General features: G+C 42.5%; 2 protein-coding genes across 17 annotated transcripts in view; one reads left to right on the top strand and one right to left on the bottom strand.

Annotated features, from left to right (window-relative positions):
• Positions 1-16,065, bottom strand: part of SFI1 (SFI1 centrin binding protein) — an 86,279-nt gene extending 70,214 nt beyond the window's left edge. For 7 of the 12 annotated variants that reach the window (XR_009005118.1, XR_009005119.1, XM_057527250.1 and 4 more), the window contains exons 1-2: positions 15,481-16,064; positions 7,831-7,960 (exon numbers count right to left, since the gene is read on the bottom strand). Coding sequence is in view for 10 of the 12 variants with exons in the window: in XM_057527250.1 (XP_057383233.1) it covers positions 7,831-7,928 (98 nt within the window). In the remaining 2 variants the exon portion in view is untranslated. Of the gene's footprint in view, positions 1-7,830; positions 7,961-15,480 lie in introns of all 12 variants that reach the window. The other 5 variants (XM_007170638.3, XM_057527252.1, XM_057527251.1 and 2 more) reach the window with 2 other exon arrangements.
• A 4,141-nt stretch (positions 16,066-20,206) lies between these two features.
• The window catches only part of LOC103013506 (eukaryotic translation initiation factor 4E transporter), a 41,517-nt gene continuing 38,298 nt past the window's right edge, over positions 20,207-23,425 (top strand). Inside the window, exons 1-3 of one of the 5 annotated variants that reach the window (XM_057526219.1) lie at positions 20,453-20,538; positions 20,975-21,082; positions 21,493-21,612. In XM_057526219.1, the coding sequence (XP_057382202.1) occupies positions 21,493-21,612 (120 nt within the window). In that variant the 5' untranslated portion in view covers positions 20,453-20,538; positions 20,975-21,082. Of the gene's footprint in view, positions 20,357-20,400; positions 20,539-20,686; positions 20,841-20,974; positions 21,083-21,492; positions 21,613-23,425 lie in introns of those variants that run through there. The other 4 variants (XM_057526218.1, XM_057526217.1, XM_057526215.1 and 1 more) reach the window with 4 other exon arrangements.

Here is a 23,425-nt window from a genome sequence, read left to right as displayed (position 1 = left end):
CTGCGTGTCTAGAGCCTGTGCTCCGCAACAAGAGAGGCCACGATAGTGAGAGGCCCGCGCACCGCAATGAAGAGCGGCCCCCACTTGCCGCAACTGGAGAAAGCTCTCGCACAGGAACGAAGACCCAACACAGCCAAAAATAAATAAATAAATAAATAAATAAAACAAAAAAAAACTAGGAATGATTTTCAGATTGTGTGACAACTATAACAATATGAAACTACACACTTTTACTAAACACTAAACTTATGACTTTTAATCCCATTCCAGAAACATTAAGAGATCATTTTATTGGTATGAACTCGAGATTTTAAAAAAATGTATGTCAGAGATCTGCCTGCAGGAAATACCTAGAGGCAACAACATCCCATCAGCAATAAGCAAACTGAAAGCTCAAATACTGTTTCTAAAATACCACTGCCAACTAGTATTCCAAGTAACGGGCCCTAGGAAAGCAGTCTCTAAAAAGAATAAAATAAAACAAAACAAAACAAAACAAAACAAAATACCATTGCCAACTAAGAGGAAGCAGCAGTCCTTGGAAATATAGCTGACTTTCAGGTCTGAGACAAGGAAAATACAAGATGAGCCTGGAATATCTTAATGGGTCAAAAAGTAAAGAAATGATCAAAGAATGACAGGGGTGTGTCAAAAGGACACAGGAGCCAGCTTGAAAGGGCTCCCACTGGCCAAACCTGGAACAATTTCGGCAGTAATAGATTAAAACCCACCAAACAAAATACGAATCCACAAAATACTGATATAAGTAAATGAGTAAATAAATACATGAGAGAGAATGGAAAGCTCTACTTTGCAGTAGAATGCAATTAATAAACTTTTAAGAACCATCACAGTAGCAACTGATTCAGACAAGAATCATCAACGGATGTAAAAACAAGTGAGTGCTAGTTTGATGAGAAACAGGCTATTAATGTAGTTTCAAAATATCTCGCCACAAGATACTTATTCATTTCTTTACAGTGGAGAAACCTGGCAGACATCATCTTAACCAAGTGATAAAAGTGAACACCGGGCTTCCCTGGTGGCACAGTGGTTAAGAATCTACCTGCCAGTGCAGGGGACATGGGTTAGAGCCCTGGTCCGGGAAGACCCCACATGCCGCTGAGCAACTAAGCCCGTGTGTCACAACTACTGAGTCTGCACTCTAGAGCCCGTGAGCCACAACTACTGAGCCCACGTGCCACAACTACTGAAGCCAGCATGCCTAGAGCCCATGCTCCGCAACGAGAGGCCACCACAGTAAGAAGCCTGTGCACCGCAAAGAAGAGTAGCCCCGGGATTCCCTGGTGGCTCAGGGGTTAAGAATCCGCCTGCCAATGAAGGGGACACAGGTTCGAGCCCTGGTCCGGGAAGATCCCACATGCCGTGGAGCAACTAAGCCCGTGCGCCACAACTACTGAGCCTGCGAGCCACAACTACTGAAGCCCGTGTGCCTAAAGCCCATGCTCCGCAACAAGAGAAGCCACTGTAATGAGAAGCCGGCACACCACAATGAAGAGTAGGCCCCACTCGCCGCAATTAGAGAAAGCCCGCACACAGCAATGAAGACCCAACACAGCCAAAAATAAATTAATTAATTAAATTAAAAAAAAGAGTAGCCCCTGCTCGCCACAACTAGAGAAAGCCCACGCACAGCAACGAAGACCCAACGCAGCCAAAAATAAATTAAAAAAAAGAAAAAAGTTAACATCAATGGTAATAGGACCAAATCTCCTGGTACTGATGCACTGAGAACACAGCATCACTTCTGCGAAATTCCTGCCAAAAATGCACAACCTGAGTTCAATCATGAAGAAACACTGAACAAACCCCAACTGAGAAATATACATAAAAGGTAAGTGATCTGAACTCTTCAAAAATGCTTAGGTCATGGAAGATAAGGAAATACTGAGAAATATTTCCAAATTAAAGGGGACTAAAAGTACAAAATGAACAAAAAGGGAAGTTTTTCTTACATTTTGTTGTTTTCTTTTTGCTATAAATAACATTTTTGGGACAACTGGCTTCAACTTACTCTCAAATGGTCCAGGGGAGGGGGGAAATATAGATATAGTTGATTCTCGTTATTTGCGGTAAGTTCTATAAAGTCCATAAACACTGAGTTAGTGAATATACTGAACCATTGTCCCTAAGGGAAAATACATGGTTAGGTTCCTGCCAGCCTTCAAAAACATTCTCATCAACTAATCAATACAGAACCTTGTTTTATGTGTACTTCTGTTTAAAGACACCTTATTTAATACATATAGTGAGTCATTAAATTGAACTCACGGCCAACAGCCCTATAACTCACGCCTGGACAAAGCTCACCTAACATACACTTTCTTCATAAGGTACATCACAGCATTCCTGCACTTAAGAACACTAGACGGAACTTCAGCACTACGCTTGGGGGCCACTTTAAACAGCAAAACTGTCAACAAAAAGCACAAAACTGTGAAAACGTGGCACTACACAGACTGGGAAAAGGACCCTTGCTTGAAGTATGAGCTGAAACAAAAAGGCAGAACACTGCCTTGTTTGACCTCAGCTGGGAGCATGTGCATCAGTGAGTAAAATGTTTTGCCCCTCTGCACATGTCCACAAATGAAATGAAAATGCTGAGAGACAGAGAGACAGAGAGAGAGAGAGAGAGAGAGAAACAAACAGGCAGACAGACGAATGTGGTAAAATGTTAACAACAGGAGAATCTGGGAGAAGAAAGGTTCTTTGTCCTATTCTTGCAACTTTTCTCTAAATTTGAAATTATTTCAAAATAAAACAGTAACAAAAATTTTAAAAATAAGACTTTCATCCCAGTCATTTTAAAATAAAAATGAAAGAGGCTCTAAAAAGTTAAGAGCCTATGAAACAGCAAATTGACGGAAGGTGTGCTGGGACAGTGCCCTCCTGAAGCCCTGTTACATAATGAAATAGGTAGTCAGACTGGGAAGCCCATGCCTAAAGTCATCCCTGCCCACTGCTCTCTCCTTTCATCAGACTCTGAGCTCCTCCTCACCAGCTACTAAATCAAGCAGCAGATGAACTGTTTACAGCTCTGGAAATTTAAAGACCATAAAGATACCAACATTGGTGTAAGTCAGGTGGCCTCAGAAATCTAAGTTATTCTAACACCTAAAGGAAGAGATCACAAACTGAAACCACACAATTGTCTATATACATATGTACCTGTTTCCCATCAGAAGACCTCATGATGATAGGGACCATTTTTATCTGCTAATATATACTGAGCCCTTAATATATTGCCAGGCACTCATAGTAGGTAGGCATATAAAATTTGTTAAATTGGTCTTCCCTGGTGACAGTGGTTAAGAATCCGCCTGCCAATGCAGGGGACACGGGTTCGAGCCCTGGTCCGGGAAGATCCCACATGCCGCGGAGCAACTAAGCCCGTGCGCCACAACTACTGAGCCCGCGTGCCACAACTACTGAAGCCTGCATGCCTAGAGCCCGTGCTCCACAACAAGAGAAGCCACCGCAATGAGAAGCCCGCGCACCACAACAAAGAGTAGCCCCCACTCGCCGCAACTAGAGAAAGCCCATGTGCAGCAATGAAGACCCAACACAGCCAAAAATAAAACAAGTAAAATAAAAATATATAAATACTAAAAAAAATTGTTAAATTATGGAACAGAGGAAAGGCAGAATGATGGAAAGAAATATGAAACAAAAGGCACTTCAAAAACAGTATCGGAATCCAAAAATCATGAAGAATGGGGGAGGAGAATAAAAACATAGGAATACAATTTTTTTTTTAATGTCAACGGGAGGACTATGATTAGCCAAGAAATACAGAAAAATGGAAGTGAGGAGAAAGACAGAATTTGAAAATGTTCATCCAAAAGTGACAAGGGGAAAAGACGATAACTCTAATTTGAGGGACTTCCCTTGGTGGTCCAGTGGGTAAGACTCCATGCTCCCAGTGCAGGGGGCCCAGGTTCGATCCCTGGTCAGGGAACTAGATCCTGCATGCATGCTTCAACTAAGAGTTTGCATGCCACAACTAAGATCCCACGTGCCGTGTCCCAGCACAGCCAAAATAAATAAATAAATAAAATTTAAAAACTCTAATTCGAAAAGACACATGTACCCCAATGTTCACAGCAGCACTATTTACAATAGCGAAGACATGGAAGCAACCTAAATGTCCATCGACAGATGAATGGATAGACAAGATGTGTATATTCCATATACACAATGGACTATTACTCAGCCATAAAAAAGAATGAAATAATGCCATCTGCAGCAACATGGATGGACCTAGAGATTATCACACTAAGTGAAGTAAGTCAGACAAAGACAAATTTCATATGATACACAAATGTGGAACCTAAAAAATGATACAAATGAACTTACAAAACAGAGACAGACTCACAGATATAGAAAACTTATAGTTACCAAAAGTGAAAGGCGGGGGAGGGATAAATTAGGAGTTTGGGATTAACAGATACACACTACTATATATAAAATAAACAACAAGGACCTACTGTATAGCACAGGGAACTACATTCATTGTCTTGTAATAACCTACAATGGAAAAGAATCTGAAATAGATATATATATATATGACTGAATCACTTTGCTGTACACCTGAAACTAACACAACATTGTAAACCAACTATACTTCAATTTTTGAAAAAGTAAGAAAAATTAGAAAAACAAAAAAGTGCCAAGGGGAAGGCATGCACTGACCAATTCATTTAACTGTTTACTTGGCAGGTGTATCCTGTAATGTTTGTTTATTCACTCAGTATCAAGGACCTACTATACGCCCAGCAACATAGCAAGGCCAGGGGCTACAAAGACAAATATGTATTCAATGTGTTTCTCATGTCTTACAACGAGAAAACAAGACGTTGATAGCTTACAGCAAGCATAGGACACTGACACACACCCAATATCTATAAAAGACAGTTTCTCAAGAGCTTATGATGTATTGAGATGACAATGAGAATACCAATCATTAAATGCTAAGAAAAAGGTAAATTTAGGGTGTTATGGGAACATACACACTGGGTGGGAATAGGGTGGTCAGAAGAGGCTTCCTGGAGATCATATTAGAGTTGAGTTTGGAAATATGAGTAGAAATTAGCCAGGAGTAGGGAACCGGAAAGAATTGGGTGGGAATACTCGGCACATGCAGTGTAGAAGGAAAGTTCACGGAGAGTCAAGGAACTCCAAGGAGTCCTATAGGACTCACAACAGGGGATCTCAGATTGCTTTACAGCAGAATACCCAGGGAATTCATTCCCTTCTCAAGGCTCCCCAACCTAAAGCTGCAGAGTATTTGAGGAAACAGAGCTTCATTTTAAGGCCATGGTTAATTTGCTTCAGAAGATGAAGTAAGGCAGGCCTGACGAGTACTCTGTGGATCATTGGTAAACACTGTCAGGGTGTTGATTCAGCTTTCAAGGATGGATCCCTCTTCTGTGGGATCAGCAGGGGTAGGACCTCAGCAGCTATGCTGGGAGCTCTATGACCCTCCTCCAAGTCCCACTTGATTAGAGCAGCAGGAGAATTTGACTCACGCTGGACGAACCAGATTAATTCTCCCAGGACTGAATTTTGAGCAGAGACAGTCTGAACAGGAGGTGGGGGGTGAAGCACAAAGATGGCACTGCTCAGGAGGAAGGGTCCAAACACTGCTGAATAGGTCTCTCCAGCTACCTGGCTTCCACCTTGTCCAAGACCTAGTCGATTCTATAAAAAACTTCTGTATGTTAGTTAGGATCCTAGGTTTCAAGCAATAGGAACCCAACTCAAATTAGCTGCTGTTAGTATAACAACAGGAGTCCTTCAGCAAAACTGATAACCCTTTAGCTAAAACCAAGAAAAAAGAGAGAAAAGACACAGATCACCAAAAGTAGGAATGAAAGAAAGGACATTATCATTGACCCTTCATAAATTAAAAGAATTATAAAGGAATACTATGAACTTTATGCCAACAAATTAGACAACTTAGAGAAAATGAACACATTCCCAGAAAAACACAAATCACAAAAACTGACTAGAGAATAAATAGAAACTCTGAATAGATCTATAACAAGAAATTGAATTAGTAACTAAAAATTTTCCTAAAAACAAAAGTCCAGATCCTGATAGCTTCACTGATGAGTTCTATCAGACATTTAAAAAATAAATGATATCAGTACTCTATAAACTCTTCCAGAAACAAAAGTGGTCAGAACACTTCCAGAATCATTCTTTTAGGCCACTATCACACCCTGATGCCAAAAGCAGACAAAGATATGACACACACACAAAATACAGACCAATATCCCTTGTGGCTATAAACACAGAAATGATCGAAAAATATTAGCAAACCAAATCCAACATATAAAAACCATATAACAAATACTATGACCAAGTTGGATTTATACTAGGAATACAAAGCTAGTTTAACATCTGAAAATCGATTAATGTAATACACCTTACTAATAGAAAAAAGGACAAAACCCATATGATCATTTCAATAGATGCCAAATAAATATTTGACAAAACCCAACACCAGTCATGATAAAAACTCTCAAGGGAAAACAAAAAACAAAAAACAAACAAACAAAAAAAAACTCTCTAGGGTCCCAAAAGAAAACAGATGACATACTAAACACAGGATAATTTGAGGATGGCATATTAACAAAGGTATGGGTGTAGACGAACCACTAGGGAAAGTGCAGGAACCTGAAGCTGGTGAAAGAGAAGGCAGTACCACCTCTAGGCCCAAAGGGATAAAAGAGAGAATAATCACTAGAATCCAGGAGAGTCATACAAAGTCTGCTACCTTATGAGGTACTGTGGGCTTCAGCAGAGGGACACAGCCAACCCAAGGCATCTTGCAAGGAGGGAGCCAAGGGGATAAATAGTCTGGCCTCACTCTCCTCTCTCCCTCCTCACTATCTCCTGCCAGAGCACCTCTTTGGCCAAATCCAAAGGGAAGCACTGGATACACAAGTAGAGATTAGATCTGGATGGTTATATTGAAGACAGCCAGCACAAAGAGGTAATTCCCTAGCTCACGTACTTCAGAAGAATTCTGAACCAGAGCCTCAAGGACTAGAACCGGTGTCTCAAATTGTTAGCTCTTCCTGCTTCTCTCAGCGTGCTGACCTGCGTAACTCCTACAGTATAGGGTCCCTATTGCCTATGCAGGGTGGAGACTGAAACAGCTGCCACAGCAACCCATTAGGTGGGTCTCTCTCTCTCTCTTTAATGCCTGTCTCAGCCTTAGAGGAGAACTTCTGATTGGCCCCATGCAGTCACATGCACACCCCTGAACCAATCCCTCTTAGGAGGCGGGATACTTATGAAGGGCCAGCTGCAAGTCATAGGCCTGCCACTGTGAGTCTGAGGTTTGTTAGTAAACTGCAGTCTCCTTGTAAACTCCCTCCTTTTTCCTAGGCGAGCCATAGTTGGGAGTCTATTTGGAATCAAAAGAACCTTAAAGCAGGCTGAAAGCAATCATAATCAAAAGTAGGAGAAAGATATACTAGCTAGCCTCGATGAAATAACTTCTCGAGAAAATCATCCTTATTTCAGCTCAAAGTCAAAATTTCAATGATAGGTATCTCCACACACTCAAAATGGATTCTGACTGTAACATAAAGTATGAAATGTGCATTATACGCTACACTCTAGATGAGAAACCCAAAATACCAACAAAAAACTGTTACCCAAAATTCCTATCTCACTACTCATGATTTAGGAAAAAACTACTTTTAAAAAATTTATTTTTTTCACACAAAAAATATTTACAGGCTTTTATATGGGCCATAGTTTCAGTTATCTTTTTTGTCAAGTCCCATCACTCACCTGGAATCAACCTTCCTCTCCATTCTCCGCTTAATCCCTTTTTGATGAAAATTCAACCAGTGGCTTGATACACACTTCTCAGTGAGCAAATTCTTCATGAATCAAAAAGTCTTTTATCTTCCTCTTCTAACTATAAGAAAAAGTAGAATGAGAGTAATTTACCTGAAGCCTCTAAGGAGCCACATTTCTCAACAGCTACACATCAGCTTCTAGTCTCCTACACCTCCTTCTTAATTCAACAATAGATGAACATGAGAAGTCACTGATTTTTTTTTTCTTTCTGGGCCTCACTGACTGGCTTGCAGGATCTTGGTTCCCCGACCAGGGATCAAACCCTCGCCCTCAGCAGTGGAAGTGCGGGAGTCCTAGCCACTGGACCTCCAAGGAACTCCTGGGAAGTCGCTGATTTAAAAACAAAATTTTTCATTGCATTTTTAAAAGTTACTTTCTAAGAAACAAAACTGAGAGGAGAGTGAGCCACACTAAAAAGGTTATGACTGACTCATCCATCCTGTTCAGTTGATGCTCCAAGACCATCAACTTCCCTTCATAAGAACACCAGTAGAGGCCAAGATTTCCTATTCCCCCCCACTCCAAGATTAATATTTATGGTTGTCAATGTTACCTATAAGAATCTTCAGGCAGTTTTTGATCAGTGTACAGTTTTCATTTTCATTTAGTGATAATGTCTACCAATAATATTCATTATGAACTTAATAAATAACATAGTTTTTATTTATTTCTTAGTGCAAAGAATAGCAATGTTGTAGGTTGAATTGTGCCCCCCAGAAAGATATATTGAAGTCCTAACCCCTAGTACCTATGAAGGTGACCTTGTTTGGAAACAGCCTTTGCAGATGTAATTAAGATATGTTAGGATGAGGTCTTACTGGAATAGGGTGGACGCTTAATCCAATAATGATTGGCGTTTTTATAAAAAGAGGAGAAGAGACAGAGGGACAGATACACACAGAGAGGAGAATGCCATGTGAAGACACAGACACACAAGGAGAACAGCATACTATGATGAAAGCTGAAATTGGAGTAATGGGTCTACAAGCCAAGGAACACCAAGGACTGTTGGCAACACCAGAAGCTAGAGAAAGGCACAGAAAACAGATCTTTCCCCAGAACATGCAGAAAGAGGATGGCCCTGCCTACATCTTGATTCCAGATTTCCAGCCTCCAGAACTATGAGACAATAAATTTGTTGTTTTAAGCCTCCCAGTTTGTGGGTTTTGTTACAGCAGCCTTTGGAAACTAACATAAGTAGTAAAACAAAGGAGGAAAATTTAAGTATGTGGTGGAGGAAAGCTAACAGGTTGGACACGTCCTGTGTTGAGTAACTGTGATGCATTCATGAGACATTAATTCTAAAAGAATGAAATTACCCCTTATAATCAAGGTCACATATTCCAATGACAATCAGACAAGGAATCAGCCAGAAAAGAGAGTTTATCCATACAAAATGAATAGTCCTTATTGAGCTCAAACCTATGTCCTAGTCTTTCCGGTACTACATTCCAAGTAACAAAAGTCACAATTAGTGACTACTTCTGTAAATAAATTAAACTGAAAGATGATTCAAATAGAGTTTTTTTGGTGTGAAATACTGCTATAATAAATGGGTCACTGCTTTAGGTTTAATAATGATGCTATGGAATGTTTTCTGCAGTCAAAGACTCCTCTGACACTCTGTGCCAACATTCTAATTACATATCTGCCTTCCCTACTAGGATATAAATTCCAGGGACTTCCCTGGTGGCGCAGTGGTTAAGAATCCGCCTGCCAATGCAGGGGAAACGGGTTCGAGCCCTGGTCCGGGAAGATACCACATGCCGCGGAGCAACTAAGCCCGTGTGCCACAACTACTGAAGCCCACGCGCCTAGAGCCCGTGCCCTGCAACAGACAAGCCACTGCAATGAGAAGCCCGTGCACCACAACATAGTCCCTGCTCACTGCAACTAGAGAAAGCCCATGCGCAGCAACGAAGACCCAACACAAACAAAAATTAAAAAAATTTTTTTTAATAAAGAATATAAATTCCATGAAAACAGGAGCCATATCTGATCTCCTCATTACTGTATTTTAAGGACCTAGAACACTGTCTGGAAACTAACAGGTGAGATACATAAATACTGGAAAGACCAGGACATAAGTTTGATCTCAGTAAGGATTTGTATGAATATGAACTTATGTCTGAGTTGGAATATACGTAATGATAACCAAATATAAAAGACAGCCCAAGAAAAACAAAAATCATTAGGTGTGGACTCCAAGGTAAACCTACAGACTGACCTCCTAAGATGACAGTAAAGGATAAAAGGGTATAAACCATAAGGTCCAAGAGATGGGAGAAGAGATCACAGGAAATGAAAGATTTCCACAAATTTTTGCAACAAGTAAGAAGAAAATTAACTGGCCTAACAGATTTGAAGAAGCGAAAACCTACAGAGTGGGATACCAAAGAGAAGCAGGCCAATAGAATTCCAGAAGCGTTCAGAACTAGAAGGAACAAGGAAAGGCGCCCAGAACTGAAGCCACAGGCCACAAATGAGGGGACTGAATATAAGTCTATTTGGTGAGCACCTGGGGCCCCTAGTCTCTTCCCCAACCCTGCTAGGTAGGGTATCCAGCTCCCTCCCCCCAGCCTCCATTCAGAATTCTGGCAGCTACACTTCTTGGCTCCCAATCAGAAGACTGGAAGAGTCTTCTCAAAAGAAGATAAGATTTAACAGACTTGGAAATAAAGACATCTGTGCCCCACCTCCATCAGTGAAAAGGCAGGCTTGCCCCTAGAGAAAAGCGCACAAACTGACAAGTCGGGCTCAGACACTGGAAGCTTCCGATTAATTTCGCAGTTGCTGACACTCAATTATGAATGGACAGTCAAGAATCACAAGACACTTGGAAATGACCTCCAGCAAAAAAGAATGAAACCAAAACATGGGACTTCCCTGGTGGTCCACTGGTTAAGACGCTCCGCTTCAAATGTAGGGGGAATGGGTTTGATCCCTGGTTGGGGAACTAAGATCCCGCATGTCACACAGTGCAGTCAAAAATTTTTTTAAAAAAAGAAAAAGAAAGAATGAAACCAAAACAAACAAAGGAATCCTGAGGAAGCACCACTACTTGTGATGTATTCCTGCCAAAAACTAGAATCTAAGTATCATCAAGCGTCATCTAGAACTAAGTACCAGCTTCCAAAAAATACAAGGGACAAATAAAAATGACTTTAAAATCAGCAAAATCGATGATGTAGGAAACTTAACAGGACAAAGGACTCAGTTCCTTCAATAAATAAACTGCAAAGGAAAGATAGGAAAACTTATACATTAAAAGAGACTTAAGATGCTTATTGGGACTTCCCTGGTGGCGCAGTGGTTAAGAATCCGCCTGCCAATGCAGGGGACACGGGTTCAATCCCTGGCCCAAGAAGATCCCACATGCCGCGGAGCAACTAAGCCCGCGAGCCACAACTACTGAGCCTGCGCTCTAGAGCCCGTGAGCCACAACTACTGAGCCCACGTGCCTAGAGACCATGCTCCACAACAAGAGAAGCCACTGCTTGCTGCAACAACAGAAAAGCCTGTGTGCAGCAACGAAGACCCAATGCAGCCAAAAAAATAATAATAATTTAAAAAAATAAAAATTAAGAAAATTATAATAAAAAAATTATTTTAAAAAGGATGCTTATCAACCAAATGTAATGCATGGACTTTGATTCTGGATCTTGATTTTAACAAACTCCAACTGTCAAACAAAAAACATGAAACAATGAGGGAAATTTAAACTTTAAATTTTTTAAACTTAAAAATGTTTTAATGAGTTATTAAAGAATTATCATTTTTTTTGCTGTGATAATGGTGTTGGTTCTTTTAAAAGGATACTGTGTCTTTTACAGAATATAGAGAACAATTTACAGATAAAATATGATAAATTTAAGCACCAAAATAATTAAGAACAGTAATAAATTATAACACATTAAACAAAATGGGAATCCATGAGTCCAATCTGACAATAAAGGGATGAACAGATAGTTAGATAAACAGGGTAGAAAGGAGGGCTTATCCATACACAAAATGCCCAGAGACAAATGTGGAGGGAGTTGTAGAGTTGGATAACCCCCATCTTATGACAATCATGGAAAAAATGATTAAAAAAAAAAAAAAAGCAAAAAAGTTAAAAAGTGGTAAACGTGAATAAAGGTATATGGGGGTTCTCTGTATTATTTTTGCAACTTCTCTGAAGACTGAGATTATTTCAAAATAAAAAACAAAGCAAAAATAATACAGTGGCAGAGACATAAATGAAAGAAGATAGTTCATGAGTTAATTTTTGAAAATGCGTGATGGGTACATACTATACACGGTTGAAATTCTTCATAATAAAATTTTTTTTAATTCTGGAGTAAACAAAGACAATATGGGAAAGAAAAGAAAAAACCACCACCAACAAAAAAGAAAACCCTATGATTAATATCCTCAGTGAGATAAGAGAACATATTATATACACATAGAATAAAATAAGGATATTATTTAAAAGAAAACAAAAAAAGAACAAGAAAGATATAGGAGAATCAAAACATTAGAAGGTAGCTAATAAAGTTGAAGAAATGTCCCAGAAATAGGAAGAGGGGGGAAAATGACAAAAGGTAATAAAGTTAGAAAATCAAAGGCTCAATCCAGGGGATCAGATATATAACTTGCAGGAATTCCAGAGAGATATGAGAGAACGAAAGAGGAAGAAATTATCAAAGAAATAAGAAGTTTCTCAAAACTGAAAGATGTAAATCCTCAGATGAGAGGTCCTGAACCAAGGCCAAATGTCAGGGTAGATCAAACACTTTTTCCAACATGCAAGGAGAAAAGGCTTAAGATATGCCTTTATTGAGAAGATACAGGAAAACTGGACATTATCAAAATTAAACATTGGTGGGACTTCCCTGGTGGTCCAGTGGGTAAGACTGCACTCCCAATGCAGGAGGCCCAGGGTTCGATCCCTGGTCGGGGAACTAGATCCCACATGCATGCCACAACTAAGAAGTCCACATGCCACAACTAAAGATCCATGTGCCGCAACTAAGACCCAGAGCAGCCAAAATTAAATAAATTTTTTTTTTAATTAAACATTCATGCTTCAAAGGACATTATCAGGAAAGTGAAAAGAAAAAAAAAGAAAGTGAAAAGACAACTCAATGAATGGGAAAAATATTTGCATATTTGCTAAGGAACTTATACCTAGATTATATTTTTTAAATTCCTATAACTCAATAATAAAGACAATTAACCAAATTTAAAAATGGACAAAGGATGTGACTAGATATTTCTCCACAGAAGATACATAATCAGCCAATAAGAACATTGAGATGCTCAACATCATTAGCCATCAGGGAAATAAAAATCAAATCACAATGAGGTACCCATCAGAATGGCCATAATCAAAAAGACAGAAGGATAATAACAAGTATTGGTGAAGATGTAGAGAAACTGAAACCCTCCTACACTGCTGGTAGTTATGTAAAATGGTGCAGCCACTTCGGAAAACAACCTGGCAGTTCCTAAAAAGACAAATACAGAGTTACCACTTGATCCAGCAATCCCACTCTTGGTATATACCTAAAAGAACTGAAACCATATGTCTATACAAAAACTTGTATATGAATATTCGTAGCAGCATTATTCATAATAGCCAAAAAGTAGAAGCCCAAATGCCCACCAACTAAAGGATGGATAAACAAAATATGGTATATCCATACAATGGAATATTACTCAGCCATAGAAAGAAATGCAGTACTGTTACAAGCTAAAACATGGATGAGCCTGGAAAACATTATGCTAAGTGAAAGACGCCAATAACAAAGGACAACGTATTGTATGATTCCATTTATACGAAATGCTCAGAACAGGAAAATCTATAGAGTCTGAAAGTAAAGTGGTGGTTGCCTACAGCTCGGAGGATTGAAGGGAAACAGTGAAGTGACTTACTAATAGGTAAGGGTTTCTTTTTTGGGTAATTAAAATGTTCTAAAATTGATTAAGGTGATGGTTGGATAACTGGGAATATACTAAAAACAAGTGAACACTTTAAATGTGTAAACTGTATGGTATGTGAATTATATCGTAATAAAGCTATTAAAAAAAGAAGAGGAGGAAGAAGTACTAGAAGTAGTAGTATTACAGGAAAATGTGCTCCAAAAACCAAGGAAATAAATCAAGGAAAAAAAAAAAAAAAAAACAGGGATCTGGGCAACAGTGAATCTAACACAAAAGAATAGTAAAAAGAAACAAATCCCAGGACAGATGTGAAAATAAGTCTCTGGATTAGAACTGGGAACAACAGGCACAGAGCCACCAGATCAGATTAGAGCAGAGGAGGAAAGTCCAGGAAAGAAATGGAACTGATGGTTTTGAGAGTATGCAAAAAATTACTGACAGGTCTATGAGAAATACTGAAGCATTCAGAAAAAAACATTAGTGATCTGTGCATGGAACACTAGGAAAATAAGAAAATAAGACAATTATTAATTCTCAGAAAAAATGACAGGATGTACAAGAAAGGAAGAGTTGCAGTTAGTCTACTTGGTTCAGCAGTGAATATCTGTTATATAATGTAAACACTGACTATTAACAACAAATTACCACATAACCACGTTGGTGAGATGAGGGAAGAAAACCTGTGCATCTCCCATGAATGGTCAACAATGTGTAAACCTAACAGATCAAGAAATATCACCTATAAGGTTATTTACTTCCAATTTACAAATAACATCAGGAGGAACAGTTAGAAGAATAGAAATTGGAATTAGAGCCTGGAGACTATTTTCTAATACAAGGTTTTAATATTAATTTTTAAATACACATGTTAATTCGAAAAATGTAAAAGTATCTTAAAGAAGTTTCTACGGTATTCTGCAGTTTCTAACAATAACTGAGAAATGAATGATCTTACTAAAGAAAAGCAAGAAAAATACCTAAATTTATATACTAGGTCGCAGAATAAGTTTCAACTACTTCTTCCAGGAAGCCTTCCATGACACCTCCAAGCCTCATATTTCCATGGCACTTAGGCGGGTACCATGCCACCTAGAGTGTATAGATTAGATTCAAAATAGCATTCATGGAGGTGGTACTCTGTGCCAGACACAGTACTAAACAGTTTTCATTAATTACCTGCTTTAATACAACCACCCCAACAGGTGGTAACCATCTTTATTTTATAGACGTGCCCCAGGTCATCAACTAAGTAGGACAGCTGGGGCTGGTACTCAGGGCCCTAACACGATTCAGTCAACAAATCTTTACTATAATCCAGAGGTTAACAATAAATCTGAACGGCCTCCATCAAATAAAAACGGAGCACTAATCTCCCGCTGTGGGTGTTTGCCCAATTGGCCCTCGGGGCTCAGGTGTGGCCCCTGCGGTTTGAAAACCCTCGCCCGTCGCTCGGCCACGCAGCAGGGATCCAGAAACCCCGGATTCGGATCCGCGGACGCTAACGAGCCTTACACTGACGCGGCACCGGCACCCGCCTGCGGCGCCCCAGACGCGCAGGACGTCGGGCGAGGAACGTGGGCCCCGGGAGCCGTCCTGCGCGCCCTTTCCACCTCTCCACTCTCGGACCTCAGCCCCATGGGGAGGTAGCCTCACCTGCACTTCTAGAGGAGGAGGAAACGGACGCTCCCATAGGGCAGTCACCGGCCAGGCTCGGAGGGACGTGCGCTCGTCGCTGGGCTCCGGCCAGAGAGGCCGAGCACTCCCGCCTCACGGCTCAAAGAAGTTCCGGCGGACGCGGTCTGGTCTCCTCAGTCCCGCGCAGCCTACGCCAGCCTCCGCGCTTTCCCGCCCCTTAGGACGCAGATCTCGCGCCGGCCCCGCCCCCGTCTCCACGGCGACGCAGCGTGCGTGAGTGACGCCCAGCCCGAGACCTGGGAATTAGCGGAGCCTCAGGGCAGCAGGCGACACACCTACCTATGGCCGCCTTGGAGCCCCAGCAATGCGAGTTGGCCCTGAGGGGCGTGGATAGACGCGCTGTCAGGGCGGCCCCGCGGAGGGCTCTCTGCCTCCGTGGCCCACTCGCTTCTTTCAGAGCTCAGCCTCCCACTGCTACGCTTAGACACGAGGAGTGGGAGCTGTTTTGAAGCGTATTCCCGAGTTACGCTTCGCGCAAGCACCAGGGACGAGGCTCCCGTGTAGAGGCCGGCGCGGACCGAGGCCTTCCTTCCCCCACCTCCGGGCTCCCGCGTGAGCCTCTCTGGCTCTCGGTTCTCTATGGTTTTCGGGGAACGCAAGCCGGTCCCCGAGGCCTGGGGCGCGCGCATTCGTAGACTGGGAGGTCGTCAATCTTGACCGCGCGGGTGAGGGTTGCGCCGCCGGCGAATTCACATTACCCCCAGGTTCATGGCGTCTCTTAACCATTACTTTTAAAATGTAATTAACGGGCTTCCCTGGAGGCGCAGTGGTTGAGCGTCAGCTTGCCAATGCAGGGCACGCGGGTTCGAGCCCTGCTCTGGGAAGATCCCACTTGCCGCGGAGCAGCTAGATCCGTGAGCCACAACTACTGAGCTCTGCGCGTCTGGAGCCTGTGCTCCGCAACAACAGAGGCCGCGATAGAGAGAGGCCCCCGCTTGCTGCAACTAGAGAAAGCCCTTGCATAGAAACGAAGACCCAACACAGCTAAAAATAGATAAATAATAAAAATAAAGGAATTCCTATAAAAAAAAATCTGTTAAAAAATGTAATTAACAAGCATTGTTAGTAAATAGTCATTAGTTTAAAAGATGATCAGAGCGGGCCCAAATTTTAAAAAGTGGGGATGGGAGACGGTAGGTAGGCCGTTTTTTTTAAATTAACGAATAGTTGATTTACAATGCTGTTAGTTTCAGGTATACAGCAAGGTGATTCAGTTTTATGTATATATACACTATTCTTTTTCAGGTTATTTTTCATTATAGGTTATTAAGGTAGGGCATTTTTATATCCTTTTCTCCTGTGCTTTGTAAAGCATTATTTGAAAGCACTTGAGATTTCTGGTGGAGAGCGCAAAACAAAGGCTAGCATTATGCATTTAAATGCTTGAAAGATTTTACGTTAAAAACATGAGGGAAAAAAACTGTTGTTGGGTGCCTTGGTATTAGAATCACAGGTAATTTGCATTTTTGCTTTTTTTACCTGTTAATTTTTGTAATTAAAAGTTTAAAAGAAGTTCCACTTTAGCGGGACATGGGAACCTATCTTTAATCTGAAGTTATGTGGCAAAGTAGTTTTTAAATAATTTAGTTACTTTCAAAGTCCTGATTAACACTGTAACTAATATTTACTTACTGTAATGTTACTCTTTCTTATAAGTACTTTATTAAATTACATTTAAATAAATTATGACAATCCAGGATGATAAATCAGTAAGCATGCTTTCTAAATTATTTGCTGATACTTTGTCGTGTGCATTTACCACCATCAGCTTTGACTAATTTAGGAAGGAATTAAAGGCATTTCCATTTGAATTATAATGAAAATAATTAGTCCCATTGGGTAAGATTAGATAACAATATAGAATAACAATAGCTAGTGCAGCAGCACTTGGTGATGTCAGACTCTTTTAACTACTTTGCATATATAAAATCAAAGATGTAAAGTGCCAGAAAGGGTTTAGGTTCAGCAAATAATTTGCTCTATGGTCTTACAGAAGTCTCTTAATAATTTCTTTGTAGTCGTTGAATACATGATGCCACAACTGTGAAACTGTTCAAATCCTATTTTCTTGGAAGTAGGGATTACCCTTGGAGAAAGAAAAGCTGAGTAGGAAAAAGCTCATTTAGAAAGGTGGAGAGCAGTGGAGATCTGAGTTGAGGCTGCTCTCAAAATTTTTAGGTTTCTGATTTCTATTTGCTTCTCTGCTGTTCTTGGACTGTTAATTTCCCCAACTGACTGAAAGTTGGGAGTCCCCTTATGCCAAATTTTGAAACAAGAATTTGAACCTAAACCAAGATCTTACAAATATTTAGTAAAGAAGTAGAATCTTTTTTCTCTTACTCTCTCAAAGGGGTTCCCATACTGATATTTGAAAATTCATTTTCGTTGCAAAAGGGGGCATTTAGAATTATAAATTATCATTCCTGCCACAGAAAATAACATTCAAAAGTGACAGTGAAACAAGGATTTGCAAGCATCTAGCTTTTACATGAGACAGGTGAAAGAAGTTCACAGATGCCCTCCCTTAGTAAATGATTACCTTTATTCCTAGGTAATAATTGTCTTCTCCTTTAATAAGGTCAGATTAAGGCTTTGAGAGGTAAGAAGTGAGTTGACAACACGGTTCTACAAGACATTAAAGAAGATCCTGGGGGAAGAGTACATCCTCCATAGGAGAGGCCAGAGGACCCAGGAAATGAGCTTCAGGCCAGGCCTTTATCATAATAGCTACAGTGCCTTGAGCACATTTCATATATGGCTGGTGGTAATTTAAAAATATGTCCACAAATTCTGACACTCTTCACGTATAAAGGTGTAGTCTAAGTCCTCTTCCCTTGAATATAGGCCAGCCTTAGTGATGCCTATCTAAGGAACAGCATGTGGCAGAACAGAGTGACTTCGAGGCTAGGCTGTGCAACTGTCTGGCCCTCTCCTAATTGGACACTTGCCTGGGAATCTAGCCACCATGTTATGAGGGAGCTCAGGCCACAGAGAGACCAGGTTTAAGTGTTCCAGCAGTAGCTCCATTGGTTCCAGCTGACAGCCACCACCAACCACCAAACATGTGAGTGAGCCATTAGATGTTCCTAGCACACAGCCTTCCAGCTGATGTTGAAGGGAGCAGAGACCAGCTGTCCCAATTAGGACCACCACAAATTACAGATTTGGTGCAAAATAAATGTTGGGTTAAGCCATTAAGTTTGGGGATAGTTTGTTACACAGCAAAAGATAACCAGAACAGTGGTTTTAATGTTATCTCTTTAAAGCCTGAAAAGTAGGTACTGCTAGCTCTTTTTTTTTTTTTTTTGCATTTTTTTTTTAATTTTTATTTATTTATTTATTTATTTATTTATGGCTGTGTTGGGTCTTCGTTTCTGTGCGAGGGCTTTCTCTAGTTGTGGCAAGCGGGGGCCACCCTTCATCGCGGTGCGTGGGCCTTTCACTATCGCGGCCCCTCCCATTGCACGGCACAGGCTCCAGACGCGCAGGCTCAGTAATTGTGGCTCATGGGCCCAGCTGCTCCGCGGCATGTGGGATCTTCCCAGCCCAGGGCTCGAACCCGTGTCCCCTGCACTGGCAGGCAGACTCCCAACCACTGCGCCACCAGGGAAGCCCCTGCTATCTCTTTTTGATAGATGAGTAAACAGGTTCAAAAAAGTGAAGTGACTGGCTCTGGTTTCACACTGAGTGGCAGAGCCAGGATTTAAGAGCTTCAAAAAAATAGGCCTTCTCCACTTCTCCACAGTGGCTTGCAGAGAGAGGATAGTTGTGAGAAACTCATTTTATTCATCATTACAGACGAAAAAGTTTTCATAATTGTTTTGTCCGTTGCCAATACTCAAGGACGGGAACTTAGTGCTCAATCACTGCCCAATCGGCTGATTTCATAAGTGAAGCTCAAAGAAAGTAGGCCCCTTCAAAGAAATGTAGACTTCGCTATACTTTGGCGTGAAAAATTATTTTCCTCCACAGCCATGTATCATTCCACGGTCCCACGGGGCAGAAACCGGCTCACACGTGATCTCCGTCAAACCTTTCCTCCCCGAATGGCAATTACTCTCATTTGTTCACAGAGGAGGGAAATTACATGCGCGTCTGTGTGGCCGTCAGCCGGTCTCAGCACTACATACTAACCGCCTGACATTCACAGTTTCATCTTTTCACCCAAACGCACTTGCACTTCTTCCCGTGCAGGCTATGGGGCGGGAAAGAACATTTCAATGAATTTGTCAGTCGCCAGTAGCTCATTGAAAAGCAACCGTGGCAAGTTTGCTTATTAATGCAGCAACGCGTAATCTCGCTTATTCCTCATACATAGAGACCATTTTAATAAGAGCGAAACTCATAAGTCAGAACTTTGCCCAAGATTACACCACGAGTAAAAAAAAAGAGCCAAGGTTCGAACCCCAACCGGAAGGCGCAAAGCCCTCAAGTTCGCCTAACTCAGATTCCCGCTGCCGAAGCCCCAGGGTTCTCCGCCGACGCGAACCGTGCAAACGCAGCGGCCGACCGCGGTCACCCTCCCTGGAGAGCCGCCGGGCGGGGGTCGCGGGCTTCAAGCTCCGCCCCGCCCCGAAGCGCGCGTGGGAACTGGGCGTCCTCCCCGGGGCTGCCCACGACGACCGCCTGCGCACACCTGGGAGGGCTTCCGCGGCACCCGGCCAGGCCTCCTCCCCCTGCCGCCATCCCCTCCCGGCCTCCGCCTCCCCGCCGCCGTGCGTACGCAGGGGTCGGCACCCAGGGAGCGCGCCGCGATGTTTCCTTTTTCCGGCCGGCACCGCCGCGGACACCTCACATCCGGGCGCGCGTCGGCGAAGGCTACGCTGGGGTCCGGGTGCGTGGAGGGAGTTATTAAGGGGGAAGGGGCCGGGGAGGAGGGGCGGAGGGTTGGGCTGCGGTTACGGCGGCTGAAGGGAGACAATCCGAGCGGGTTGGGGGGGCGAGAGCGAAGGCCGCGCGGAGCAGCCCTCGGACCGGCGCGGGCGGCGGGCAGGGAAGCGGCGGCCGAGGCACCGAGTAAGGGCCGGGTGGCGGCGGGGGCGCCGGGATTTGGGGCGCTGCGCGCCTGGGCCCGCGGGAAGAGAAGGGGCGCGGGTGCGGTGCGCCCGGGTTCGCGGGCGTGAGCGCGAGCGCCGGGGCGCGCGCGGGGGCCGGGCAGGGGCGCGAGGCCAGCGGGGCGGCCGGCTGGCAGCAGGCGGGCTGGCGGGGCCCGAGCCGCCGGGCCGGGGCGGATGGCGGCGGGCCTGTATCGGCTCCAGCTCGGAGCGCCCGGGTCGGGGGATTCGGCCTCCCCGCTTCCTCCGGCCCGCCTCCCCTCCGTGAGTACTGTCCCCGCCCTTCCTCCGAAGGAGGCCGCTGGGCCGGGGCCTGCGCGAGAGGCCGGGGGTTGGGGTCTCGGCCAGGGGAAGCTGAGTTTCGGAGCTGAAGCTGGCGCTCGCCCCTTCCTTGCCAGGGGCTCCCCTGATATGTCCACAGGTGCGGCTGGCCTGGTGAGGGGCGCTCGGGCCCCGTCCCCAGTTCCTGGTCTCCGGTAACAAGGGGCAGCTGGCGCCGTCCATTGGCAAGTGACAGGCACTTTACCATTGCCCGACTTCCCGGATCCCCAGCTCTAGCTAGTCTCCTACCTGCCCCCACTCCGAGAAACTTCCCCACTACTGCCTGAACGGCCCTCACGGGTGGCAGCGACTAATGTTGGTTTCTTTTTGTATTAAAACTGCTTAAAGGCTGGACCCTGATTTGGGCAGGTTGCACTTCTGCTTTCCTTATCCTGTTGATGCTTAGAGCTCTTTGCTAGAAGAGGTATCTAAGTACCAGTGTTTCTGTTTCCAAGTGGGTTCTGGTTTATAGCGTAATTGTTGGGTGAGGGTTTTTTAAAGGTAGTCAGTCTAAGAGATATGAATTTCCATTTCTTAAACAGGACTTGTGAAAATTTATTGTTCTCGGTGACAGTTTTGTGCTGATTTCTTCCAGATGCAAAGAACTGTAGACCAAGGAGCCATGGATAGAAGTGTGGGTGAAACAGAAAATGGAGATGCCTTCCTTGACCTGAAGAAGCAACCGGCCTCCAAATCCCCGCAGCGCTATACAAAAGTAGGCTTTGTTATTAATGAAATAGTGTTTCTCTATAGGTGAGGAGGTTAGTAACATTGTGTAGGAATTTCATTAGTATTATTTAAAATGGTAGTCTCATTCTGACTCACTATGTGAACTAAATATTAACTAGATTTAGTAAAGCATTGCTTTGAACTTTTTTCTGCAGTGTGAATACCCAGAGTTTAAACTAGAATTTGCCTCTAAGTAGCCTTCAGGTGAAGGGAATATTGGCTCGATATTCCCTGTGTGAATTTGTGGATCAGTATATGTTGGCAGACAAATTCTGTAACAGCTGTGTAATTGGTGTGTTATTGACTTACCTTCCATGGAGTAAGGATTTCAGCTCTGGGATGCCTCACAGAAATCAGTGTCCTCTGTATTGATGTTTTCTTGAGAGGCGAACTCCCCACAGGAATACTCTTTGGTGTGCTTGCCTAGGGTAACCAGATTTTTTCTTTTTTTTTTTTACTTCCTGTTATAAAATGCATATGGACTCAACAAAAGTTAAGACTTCAAGCTAAAAACTTGTGGTGATTTAAAACTCCTCCAGATATCTGCTCTTTCAGGGGGGTGGGGGAGGAGGAATCACCTCAAGGTTGTATATTTATTGAAGCTATTGTTTCACTGTCCTGTGAGCTACTGAACATTTCTGAAGAGGTTGACCGGAGCAGTGAATTCTTTCCTAGTCCACTGAACTGTGTTGAGCTGGAGTACATAAAATGTGCATGGGACTGTTGACGGGAAGTGTTGTGTCCTAGTTGGGCCCATATCTATTACTTCCCTGGTGTGAACCCCATCAAGGATTCTAACGTGGTTATTGTCCCTGGCTTCCCAAGATACTGATTGGTTAGTATTTTAAACTCGGGCCTTGTTTGTGTACTGATGCTACTACTCTTAACTGCTTGATAAACTATCCGATGCTATTGGAGTAATATTTATTTTTAGCATAAAAAAAAACCTTGAGGAAAAGAGTGTTTTCAGGTGTAAAAGAGTTTTGGTTAATTGCTGTGTTAATACAATCTGTTTTGGCATGACAGAATGTGAGTTGATAGAAAGCACTTTACTATTTCATTCAGATTTGGTCTTCCCAAATATATTATAGTTTCTCTCAAACCTGAGAGTGATTGTATAGTATTTCACAACTTAAATTCATTACCTAAAATGTTGCCAGGTGAAATCTGAATGGAGAAAAGCTTATTAAATGAAGGGAAAGTGATTTGAACTGCTCTTATTGATATAAGCTCATGTGAATTCAGGTCTCCCAGCAGTTTTTGAATAAAAGTTCTGACTGGTACTTTACGTGTAGAGTCCAGGCATAGAGGCTTTTGAATCACTGTCACACACTCATCGGAGGGTAGCATGTATATTTCATCTTTAATGTATATCCATCTTTATGCATAAGTCATTTTTAGGAAGATATTATGAGTCTTTCTTAGTGTAGAACTTACATATGTCTACAGTAAAGACTGAGAAACTCAATATTGCCCATTTTTGACAATCCAACCTCAGAATTCTGCCATGCTTAGATAAATGTGCCTTAAAGAAATTTTTAGGTTGACAGTTAAGCTTACATTCAATGGTCTTCTCTCCCCAATTTAGTTAGAAATAGTTTTACTTTCCACTTCATTGAAGAGTACTTAGTTAATGGCAATTTTAGGGTCATGTTTAGGCAGTGTTGGAGTATTAGGGTAGTGCTTTCATATATATGTTTCTCAACACTCTCGTAATTTTATGTGGGATTTGAGGCAAACTAAGCCTTTTTCCTTTTGAAGGAAGTTTGAAACAGTCCTATGTTCTGAACACTATAATA

Source organism: Balaenoptera acutorostrata, chromosome 13 (assembly GCF_949987535.1).
Source record: "Balaenoptera acutorostrata chromosome 13, mBalAcu1.1, whole genome shotgun sequence".
NCBI lineage: Eukaryota > Metazoa > Chordata > Mammalia > Artiodactyla > Balaenopteridae > Balaenoptera > Balaenoptera acutorostrata.
This window is presented reverse-complemented; position numbering and strand designations above follow the sequence as displayed.